This window comes from Mobula hypostoma, chromosome 21, assembly GCF_963921235.1.
Source record: "Mobula hypostoma chromosome 21, sMobHyp1.1, whole genome shotgun sequence".
NCBI lineage: Eukaryota > Metazoa > Chordata > Chondrichthyes > Myliobatiformes > Myliobatidae > Mobula > Mobula hypostoma.
The window spans coordinates 43,553,308-43,565,406 of record NC_086117.1 but is presented as its reverse complement, the minus strand read 5'-3'; the positions used below and the strand labels follow the sequence as shown (position 1 = coordinate 43,565,406).

Genomic DNA, 12,099 nt, shown 5'->3' with positions numbered 1-12,099 from the left:
TTAATGCAAGAAAGGGGGAGAAGTGGAAGGATTACAGGATGGAGTTTCATCACTTTGGACTTCGACAGCTGAAGTAAGCGAAGTGTGAGAATGGAGGTTTGCGGGTATCGTAAAAATTCCAAGTGAAACACTGCAGGTGTGGCCTCCGGTATATTGGTGAGACCCAACATAAATTGAGAGAACCTACACTCTGCCCAATAGAAAAAGTAGGATCTCCAAGCAGCCACCCATTTTAGCTCTACTTCCCATTCCCATTCTGACACGTCAGACCGTGGCCTCCTCTACATTGATTTTTCAAACCGGGCAATTCCCACCCCCCCCCCACCTTCACCATTCCCCATTCCTGTTTCCCTCTCTCACCTTATCTCCTTACCTGCCCATTACCTCCCTCTGGTGTTCCTAATCCTTCCCTTTCTTCCATAGTCTTCTCTCCTCCCCTATCAGATTCCCCTTTCTCCAGCCCCTTATCTCTTTCACCAATCAACTTCCCAGCTTTCTACTTCACCCCCTCCCCCTTCCCTTTCACCTACCACCTCCCTCCTTCATCGCCTCCCCCAACATTCAGTTGAGAACCATGCCTGTTCTCTCCACACATCTGCCAAAGCTGCTGAATGCTTGCTGCACTCTCTGCCTGTGTTGCTGTTTCCTAGGACTGTGTTCTGCTGGTTGAGTGAGTGTTTGTGTCTCCGCAGATTCAGGAAGCACTGGAGTAGCTTTGTGCTACTTGGATTGGATGCATTTGTCAGTTTGCAGGACATTAAACATGACATGTTGCACCAGAACGTGGAGAATGCAGAGCAGGAAGTGGCTCGAACAGATAAAAAGGACTGGCTGAATCCTACACCATATGTGCCTCCAGGTAAGCAGGTCCAATTTAGAGCAGAGCAAGTTAAAATGAACATTGACTTCTCTAACTTCCGCTAATGCCCCACCTCCCCCTCATACCCCATCCGTTATTTATTTATATACACAAATTCTTTCTCTCTCTCTCCTTTTTCTCCCTCTGTCCCTCTGACTATATCCCTTGCCCATCCTCTGGGTTTTTCCCCACCTCCCCCTTTTCCTTCTCCCTGGGCCTCCTGTCCCATGATCCTCTCATATCCCTTTTGCCAATCAACTGTCCAGTTCTTGGCTCCATCCCTCCCCCTCCTGTCTTCTCCTACCATTTTGGATCTCCCCCTCCCCCTCCCACTTTCAAATCTCTTACTAGCTCTTCCTTCAGTTAGTCCTGACGAAGGGTCTCGGCCCGAAACGTCGACTGTACCTCTTCCTAGAGATGCCGCCTGGCCTGCTGCGTTCACCAGCAACTTTGATGTGTGTTGCGTGAAAATCATTTGTACTATTAATGGAAGAAGCATGGGAAACTCCTTCCAGTGACGGAATTGTCAGTGAGGAGAGTTGACATATTAAAGTCATTGGTAGATGAACCAGAAGTGAGCCCAGAATAATTTTTAACAGGAATGCACAGCCTGAAAGGGTGGTGGAGGCGTATGCAACAATCCCATTGAAAAGATAAAAGCCCCCAGAACCATGGCAGCACAGAACAGGTGATCCAACCTGCAGAGTCCATGTCATCATGACGCTGAATTCCAGATTATGGTTAGTTGATGTGGCTTTCTGTCTTTCTTTCCGCCACTTTTGGTCTTTTAGCCAACCCACATCCTCTGGCTTTCAACTCATCTCACTAGTTTGGACCCTTCCTGACTTTGTACGATTTCTATCCAACTACTTCCCAAGCTTTATGCCGTGGTGATCCGGTGCAGGTAGCACCAGGTAGCTCAGGACCATTCGGGTAAACCCCTCCTGCACCATTCTACGGTTAGGGTATTACCTCTGGAGTGCAGTGCCCCGTTTGCACACTGTTCACTCCCACAGTAGCTGATTTGCGTCTTTATTGATGTTCTTTATTGTAATCTCTTTGCATTTGTTATTTTATGCTTAAAGTTATAAAACAATAATCCCATTACGATCTCTAACTGCTTCCTCAACCTGTCCTGCTATCTTTAAAATATTCTGTATATATCTGCTTGGAGCATTCTGTTCCTGCAGATTATTTAAAATTGCACCATATGGCCTCTGTTTATTTTTCCGGTTTGGCCAGTTTATTGCATATCTATGGGGAAGAACAAGGAAACGAGACTAAAGAGCTATATTAGCATGATATAACGTACACCCTGAGACAAGTTACTGCAACATACAATGAGACAACATGTTCAACCTGTGCATTGGCAGCCACACTGAATGAGGCACATGACTTGCTCAAATGCAGAATAAGGAGACTGAGCGTTTTACTGAATTTATATGGTACAGATTGAGGCTGAGCACCTGACCTGCTTAAACACAAGAACTGGCTGAGATATGGCATCCAGCCTAGTTGTAATCAGCAGAGACTAAGGATTGACACCAGGTCTGCATGTAGCCACCTATAGTGAAGAACTCTCCACAGCAGCTGAACTAACAAGGTCTCTGCTACTTCAGTTCCAGATCTGGAGGAACTCTCTATAAAGATGCAAAAAAGTGTAGAAGAACTCCTTGTGAATCAAGGCGCTGTCACAGCATTATTAAAGCTGCTTCAACTCCTGATTGGTGAAGCAGCCATGCGACTCTCTAACACTAACACAGGTAGGTGGTTTTGCAGCTATCCTCTGACACCAGAAGCCATCTTTGGTTCAAATCACAGAGGCAACTTGTTTGAGGTGTGGCTGCTGACCTTTTTTACTCCTTGTTGAACCATAGTTGTATCCCTGCCCCAGCATTGAAAGTGACGGAAGGGATATGACAGATCTTTACTGCTGCTGATAATCCAGAGAGTTCATACAGACCTCATGGACGGCCAGTCTCAAGCTGCCAGATCTACACTGAGTCCACCCCATATATATGATTAACATGAGAGTATCCTTGTTGTGGCAACAGCACTCTGTCTCCACCGGAACTGTGCAGTGGTTACTTTATTATTATGGATAGCCATTTGCCACAGGTAAATTGGTAAGGATAAGATCAATCTTTTATCCCAAATGTCACGCCATTTCCTGTTCAACATCCTCCAATGTCCCACCACCCCATTCTACTGTTGACATGATCCACCCAGCTCTCTAACAGAAAAATGCAGCCCTCCAATTTCCCCAGATCCAGCTGGGACTTTGGGTAACCTCCCCTGTCCACCCCTGGGAGATGATGGCCAGGTAGCACTATTTTTGACTGTAAAATAGGTAAAGTCCAATAATTTCCAGCTGATACCAAAACAATCATTGTTCCTCATTGTTCCAAAACAATCATTTTGTGAATGCAAGCAGGCTTTTTGTGAATGCATGCAGGCTTTTTCCATTGAGGCAAGGGGAGAAAAACACCAGAGGACATGGGTTAAGGGTGAGGGGGGAAAAGTTTAAAGGGAACATTAGGGGAGGCTTCTTCACACAGAGAGTGGTGGGAGTGTGGAATGAGCTGCCAGACGAGGTGGTAAATGCGGGTTTTTTAACATTTAAGAATAAATTGGACAGATACATGGATGGGAGATGTATGGAGGGGTATGGTCTGTGTGCAGGTCGGTGGGACTAGGCAGAAAATGGTCTGGCACAGCCAAGAAGGGCCAAAAGGCCTATTTCTGTGCTGTAGTTTTTCTATGGTTTCTATGGTTCCACCTCAGCTTCACCAGTCCTCTAGAGAGCACCCAAATATATCCAGCAGAGCAGCAATGGTTGGAGTTTCTGGGTGCAATTCAGAAGGTACAGGATAAATACTGTACATCCCGAAGAAGTGTTCTTAAACAGAGGATGAGGCAACCGTGGCTGAGGGAAGTCAAAGACAGCATAGAAGCAAAACCCAAGGCATATAATATGACAAAAAACAGTGGGAAGCTTTTCAAAACCAACTGAAGGCAACTAAAAGTTCAATAAGGAGAGAAAGGTTACAACATGAAGGTAATCTAGCCAATAATATAAAAGAGACTATGAAAAGTTTTTTCAGATATATGCAAAGAGTAAAAGAGATGTAAGAGTGGATATCGGACCACTGGAAAATGACGCTGGAGAGGTAGTAATAGGAGACAAAGAAATGGCAGATGAACTTAATAAATATTTTGCACCTGTCTTCAATATGGAAGATACCAGCAGTATGCCAAAAAATTGAGAGTGTAATGGGGTAGAGGTGAGTGTAGTTGCTATTACTGAGGAGAAGATGCTTGGGAAGCGAATGGACCACACCCAAGGGTTCTGAAAGAGGTGGCTGAAAAAATTGTGGATGCATTAGTAGTGATCTTTCAAGAATCACTAGATTCTGGAATGGTTACAGAGGACTGGAAAATCACAAAGGTCACTCCACTCTTTAAGAAGGGCGAGAGGAAAAAGACAGGAAATTATAGGCCACTTAGCCTGACTTCAGTGGTTGGTAAGATATTAGAGTCCATTATTAAGGATGAGGTTTCGGTGTACTTAGTGGCACATAATAGAATAGGCTGAAGTGGAAATCTGGCCTAACAAATCAGGAACTCTTTGAGGAAGTGGCATGCAGGGTAGACAACAGAAAGTATACAATGGTGTATGCTTAAATTTTCAGAAGGCCTTGGACAGGATGCCACACATGAGGCTGCTAAACAAGGTAAGAGCCCATGGTATTACAGGAAAGATACTAGCATGGGTAGAAGACTGGCTGACTGGCAGGAGGCAAAGAGTGGAAATCAAGGAGATCTCTTCTGTTTGGCTGTCAGTGGCCAGTGGTGTTCCTCAGGGCCCACTTTCAGAACCGCTTCTTTCCATGTTACATGTTAATGATGTGGATGGTGGCAAATCTGTGGAATTTGTTGCCACTGTTGGCCGAGGAGGGCAAGTCATTGGGTTTATTATACTTTATACTTTATTGTCGCCAAACAATTGACGCTAGAGCATACAATCATCACAGTGATATTTGACTCTGCTCTTCGTGCTCCCTGGAGTACAAATCGATAGTAAATATTAAAAACTTAAATTATAAATCATAAATAGAAAATAGAAAAGGGAAAGTAAGGTAGTGCAAAAAAAAAACTGAGAGTCAGGTCCGGATATTTGGAGGGTACGGCCCAGATCCGGGTCAGGATCCGTTCAGCAGTCTTATCACAGTTGGAAAGAAGCTGTTCCCAAATCTGGCCGTACGAGTCTTCAAGCTCCTGAGCCTTCTCCCGGAGGGAAGAGGGACGAGAAGTGTGTTGGCTGGGTGGGCCGTGTCCTTGATTATCCTGGCAGCACTGCTCCGACAGCGTGCGGTGTAAAGTGAGTCCAAGGACGGAAGATTGGTTTGTGTGATGTGCTGCGCCGTGTTCACGATCTTCTGCAGCTTCTTCCGGTCTTGGACAGGACAACTTCCATACCAGGTTGTGATACACCCTGGAAGAATGCTTTCTACGGTGCATCTATAAAAATTAGTGAGGGTTTTATGGGACAGGCCAAATTTCCTTAGCTTGCTGGGTTGATAGATTCTTGATTAGTAAGGGTGTCAAAGATTAGAGGGAGGTCAGGAGAATGGGGTTGAGAAGGATAATAAATCAGCCATGATGGAATGGCGGAGCAGACTCAATGGGCTGAATGGCCTAATTCTGCTCCTGTGTCTTAGGCACAATTGTGTCAAACCCTTACCCTGTTGAATAATAAAGGATGTGCATTATCATAAACTGTCCTCTTTAACCAAGTGATATCAGAGATGGGTGGCGGGGTGGATGTATGTCTTTGCCAGAGGAAGTGTAAATCGTTCCATTCATCTGCTAGCCTGCAGGTCGCCCTTGGGCAAAGTGTAGCTTCTGCTTAGCACCCACCAGTTAGGACCACATGAAGCCAGGGAAGCAGGTGGTGGATGATCGTATGAACAGCTGGTACATATCGCATGTTCTGGTTACCATGTACGACTGGTGTCAGACCGACACTCTCTGAAGAGTATTGATAATGGCTGGGGTCACCCATCTTGAAAAGACACTGCCCAGAAGAAGGCAATGGCAAACCACTTCTGGAGAACAACTTGCCAAGAACAATCATGATCATGAGACCATGGTCACCCAATGCCATATGACACCACACATAATGATGGTGATGGCTATCAGAAAGTTACAAACCCTATGCTCGTGAGTAATTCTGACTGGTGGCCAGCTGGCAGCACAGTGACATCAGCGCCAGACTCCAGAGCGAAGGTTCCGGAGTTCAAATCCAGTCGGGCCGCTCCCGGGCGCGCTTTCCACCCGTGCCAGGTTGAGTGTTGAGCCTCGTAAAAAAAACTGCGCTGTGAGAAGGACATGAGGAACCACTCACAGAATCTTTCCTCCAAGACAACCACTTGAAAAAGTGGTCGCCGAGGCTCTGGCAGAGTATGACACACAAAAAAAAAGTACAGTGAGGACACCCTCGCCTTTGCTCAGCAGAATAAACTGTAAAATTCTGCAAATACACTGTGAGTAACCTTTACCTAGCTGAAGTTGCAAAGGATGCAACTCATTCTCCATGGCATAAACAGTGAGCCAACCAGCTTTTCCATTCGGATATGCCACCAGGCATTCAGCAGCATTCTCACTTAGAAGGTCCCAGAGGTTAGATGCCATGCATTGTAACCCCACTATGGCCCTTTGGAGTAACGATGTTTTCTCCTGCCTTTCTACGTTATAATGGGCCGGTGTGGAAGTCCTGACATGGAATTTAACAATTGACAAGAGACCAGAATTCCTCATTGATGAAAACCCCTTACTTGAAGCTGAGAGATTACAGTAATCTTAATGTGACACTACAGTATCTTTCCCTTGGTCTCAATGCATCTATTCACAAGTGTGTTGGGATCAGTCTGCTGACAACCCAAACAGGCACGACTTCTGATGATTGGCTCTGTCATTCTTCCCTGAAGGCAGTACCCACATGGGTGAGAAGTTTCACTTTTAAGATGATGATGAATTGACTTTATTACGTACACCCTTCAAATACATGAGTAAAAATCTTTACGTTACATCCCTGTTCAAATGTGCAATCATAGTAATTTATAATAAATATTATGTACAACAGGATAGTCAATATAACATAGAAATACAGTTGTGGCAGCATGAATTAATCAGTCTGATGGCCTGGTGGAAGAAGCTGTCCCGGAGCATGTTGGTCCTGGCTTTTATGCTGCGATACCGTTTCCCGGATGGTAGCAGCTGGAACAGTTTGTGGTTGGGGTGACTCGGGTCCCCAATGATCCTTCGGGCCCTTTTTACACACCTGTCTTTGTAAACGTTCTGATTAGTGGGATGCGCTGGGCTGTCCGCACCACTCTCTGCAGAGTCCTGCGATTGAGGGAAGTACAGTTTCCATACCAGGCAGTGCTGCAGCCAGCCAGGATGCTCTCAATTGTGCCCCTATAGAAAGAATCCGGGGGGGGGTGGGGGGCATACCAAACTTCTTCAACTGTCTGAGGTGAAAGAGGTGCTGTTGTGCTTTTTTCACCACACAGCCGGTATGTACAGACCACGTGAGATCCTCAGTGATGTTTATGCAGAGGATCTTAAAGCTGCTCACCCTCTCAACCCCAGATCTATTGATGTCTATAGGGGTTAGCCTGTCTCCATTCCTCCTGAAATCCACAATCATTTCCTTTGTTTTTGAGATTTTGAGGGAAAGCTTGTTTTCTTGACACCACTGTGTCAGGGTAATGACTGCCTCTCTGTAGGCTGCCTCATTATTATTTGAGATTAGGCCAATCAGTGTAGTGTCATCAGCAAATTTAATTAGCAGATTGGAGCTGTGGGTGGTGATACAGTCATGGGTATACAGAGAGTAAAGGAGGGGACTCAGTACGCAGCCCTGAGGTCAAAGAGACAGAGGTGAGGGAGCCCACTCTTACCACCTGCCAGTGAGCTGACAGGAAGTCCAGGATCCAGCTACACAAAGCAGGACGAAGGCTGAGATCTCTGAGCTCCTTCTCGAGCCTGGAGGGAATTATAGTGTTGAATGCTGAACTATACTCCAAGAACAGCATTCTCACATAAGCATCCTTCTCCAGATGTGTAAGGATGGTGTGTAGAGATGTGGCTATTGCATCTTCTGTCGATCGGTTGTGTCAGTAGGCGAATTATAGGGGTCCAGTGTGGATGGTAGCATGCTGCAGATGTAGTCCATGACTAGCCTCTCAAACCATTTGCTTATTATTGAGGTGAGTGCGACAGGACGACAGTCATTCAGACATGTTACCTTGGTCTTAAGGAACAAGGATAATGGTGGATAAAACAATGTTAGTCATTAGCAGTTCACATTGCAGTTTTCCCTCTAAACTAACACTGTTTCACACTCTCCCCTCCCACTTCCTGCCCAAGCCAATAGGGGCTGAAGCTCTTTCCCTTCTATCTGCTGCACTCTGTTCCTCCTGTACGTAGTAACGGTGGCCACTGAGTCTATGTTCATGGTGCTCTGCAGCTGTAGCCCATCCATTTCAAGGTTCAACATATGTGCTCAGGGATACTCTTCTGTGTATCACTGTTGTAACACGTAGTTATTTGTGTTACTGTCACCTTCTTGTCAGCTTGAACCACTGGCCATTCTCGTCTTCTAAGCTCTTCATTAACAAGGCATTTTCACCCACAGAACTGCCACTCACTGGATGATTTTGTTTTGTTTTTTGCATCATTCTTTGTAAATAATAGAGACTGCTGTGTGTGAAAATCCCAGGGGATCAGCAGTTTGTGAGACACTCAAACCATCCTGTCTGGCACCAACAATCATTCCATGGCCAAAGTCACTTTAATCACATTTCTTTCCCTCCATTCTGATATTTGGTCTGAACAACAGCCCTGCCTGCATGCTTTTATCCACCGAGTTGCTGCCACATGATTGGCTGATTAGATATTTGCATTAACGACCTGGTACACAGGTGCACCTAATAGAGTGGCCCTTGAGTGTAATTACACTAATTTATGTCGACGGCACTGGTTATGGACTTAGGTGTTTATCCACAAACTGCATTTGGATATCTTTCATATTGTGGCCACCACTCCCTTGGGGATTTTTACCCATAGGGTACCTATTAATCAGTCCTCATTCTGAAAGATCAAATCAAAATAGCTTGTTCCTGGGCAGGTTGCACAATGTACTGCTCCCTGATGTAATCCACAAATTCTTCTACTACCATACCCTTGTTATGTTGGTTCATCCAATCTCCCATGGCTTTTGTCAGTTTTCTTCAAACATGCCCTTGATATTTCCCCATTTATGTTCTGAGCTAGCAAGTGATCTCATTTTGGGCATCTTTGGGCTACTCCCACCGGTGTCTACCGTCCCCTGCCGTTCTTGGTTTCAACACAAACCAGTTTCACATCACTCTCCACTGCCTTCATATTACAACTCAGCACTTTCCTCGACTAAAATCACCATCCCACCTCCTCAAACACGAGAAAGCATGCTGGAAATCCAAAGCAACACACACAAGATGCTGGAGGAACTCAGCAGGCCAGGAAACGAATAAACATCTATGGAAACGAATAAACAGTCGATGTTTCAGGCTGCGACCCTTCTTCAGGACTGAAAAAGAAGGGGGAAGATGCCAGAATAAATAGGTGGAGGAAGGGGAATGAGAATAGCTAGAAGGTGATGGGTGAAGCCAGGTGGGTTGAAAAAATAAAGGGCTGGAGAAGAAGGAATCTGATAGGAGAGGAGAGTGGACAATAGGAGAATGGGAAGGAGGAGGGGACCCGGGGAGCTGATAGGCAGGTGAAAAGAGGTAAGAGGCCAAAGTGGGAAATAGAAGAAGGGGGGAGCAGGAGTGAAAATATTTCTTTACAAGAAGGAGAAATCGATATTTATGCCATCAGGTTGGAGGCAACCCAGACAGAATATAAGATATTACTCCTCAACCCTAACAGTGCCCTCATCGAGGTACAAGAGGGGGCCATGGACCGACATGTCGGAATTGGAATTAAAATATTTGGCCACTGGGAAGTTCTGCTTTTGGCAGGTGTAGCAGAGGTGCTTGACACCTGTCTCCTTTGGTCTGTCTTTTGGAATAATGTGTAACCTGGAAAATTGAGCTCCATGTCCTGGTCACTCTGCAATTACGTGACGGTATTTCACTTCACTTCTTACTCTTATTCTGTCATCTGTGCTGTCAACTAATTTACCTTATCGCAAATGTTACGTACATTCAAAAAAGAATAATAGGCTTTGATTTTTTACAGATATTTACAGCTCTGAATTTTTTCTGTATAGCATGGTTTTGTTTACATCTTCTTCCCTGGACTGTCACACAATGGTTGTCATTTCCCCCCTCATTATCTGGTGCCTCTGCTCTTTTACTTCCTCCTGAGTTATTTAACTTACCTTCCCCTTCCCAGTTAGTTTGTAGTCCTACCCTGTTCCAGTTGTCCGTGTCTAAAAGGCCTTTGTCTAAAGGCCAGTGAGACAGTCCAGCGTAGAATAGTGGCAGCCACACAAATGCAGTGTGTGTGTGTGTGTGTGTGTGTGTGTACGATGCACAGGGTGATCCCAAGGCAAGGGTCGAGCATGAAAGGCTCCGTCATTCTACAGCTACAGAGTGGTTTCCCTACAGCAAAAAGGGTGAGGGGTAGGGAGTGGGGGGCAGTGAGGAAATAGCAGCAATTGAATACTATTGATTGTGGGTGAGTTTGTGACTCACAGTTTGATCAGTGAAATGTGAACAGGTAATACTGGTTAATCTGATGCAGGTTCTGATTTTGTCATCTTTTTGTCCCCCACAGATCGCTGCACAGTGAAGTTGACGACAAATATAATCAGCATTCCAGGAATATATTCCATGCTCCAGTTACTGGGATTTCACTTCCAGCCATTCCCATCACTCCCACCCAAAGTGAACAAGCTGACCGGGAGAAAGGCAGCGAATGCTGATGTTGTGAAGGAACGTGCACCAACCTTTTCCCATGCCAGTCCGCTGGCCATTCTCTTCCCACACTGGAATCCAGACAGGCTGATTCAAACTGCACAACAAGTCATTGCCGCCCTTATTGGTCAGTCCCACATCAACCATGCTCAATTCTCAGCAAATCTGATGTAGGCTCTAACAACACATTACCGGTTGAACTAATCAGTCACCAACACCCTCTCTCCCTCCATCACACCAACACCATCTCTGCATTCATCACACCCACACCCTCTCTGCATTCATCACACCCACACCCTCTCTCCATTCATCACACCAACACTATCTCTCCATTCATCACACCCACACCCTCCCTCCCTCCATAACACCCACACTCCCTCTCCCTCCATCACACCAACACCCTCCCTCCCTCCATCACACCCACACCCTCTCTCCATCCATCACACCCACACTCTCTCTCCCTCCATCACACCCACACCCTCTCTCCCTCCATCACACCCACACCCTCTCTCCATTCATCACACCCACACTCTCTCTCCCTCCATCACACCCACACCCTCTCTCCCTCCATCACACCCACACCCTCTCTCCCTCCATCACACCCACACTCCCTCTCCCTCCATCACACCAACACCCTCCCTCCCTCCATCACACCCACACCATCTCTCCATTCATCACACCCACACTCTCTCTCCCTCCATCACACCCACACCCTCTCTCCCTCCATCACACCCACACCCTCTCTCCCTCCATCACACCCACACCCTCTCTCCATTCATCACACCCACACTCTCTCTCCCTCCATCACACCCACACTCCCTCTCCCTCCATCACACCCACACCCTCCCTCCCTCCATCACACCCACACCCTCTCTCCCTTCATCACACCCACACTCTCTCTCCCTCCATCACACCCACACTCTCTCTCCATTCATCACACCCACACTCCCTCTCCCTCCATCACACCCACACTCTCTCTCCCTCCATCACACCCACACCATCTCTCCATTCATCACACCCACACTCTCTCTCCCTCCATCACACCCACACTCCCTCTCCCTCCATCACACCCACACTCTCTCCCCCTCCATCACACCCACACTCTCTCCCCCTCCATCACACCCACACTCCCTCTCCCTCCATCACACCCACACTCTCTCCCCCTCCATCACACCCACACTCTCTCTCCCTCCATCACACCCACACTCCCCCTCCCTCCATCACACCCACACTCTCTCTCCCTCCATCACACCCACACCCTCTCTCCCTCCA

At 46.6% G+C, this 12,099-nt stretch overlaps 1 protein-coding gene across 1 annotated transcript in view; it reads left to right on the top strand.

The window, feature by feature from the left end:
- LOC134360091 (tetratricopeptide repeat protein 28-like) overlaps positions 1–12,099 on the top strand; it is a 210,921-nt gene that overhangs the window by 134,489 nt on the left and 64,333 nt on the right. Inside the window, exons 3-5 of the mRNA XM_063074172.1 lie at positions 693–859; positions 2,479–2,622; positions 10,688–10,954. Of these exons, the coding sequence (XP_062930242.1) occupies positions 693–859; positions 2,479–2,622; positions 10,688–10,954 (578 nt within the window). The remainder of the gene's footprint in view (positions 1–692; positions 860–2,478; positions 2,623–10,687; positions 10,955–12,099) is intronic.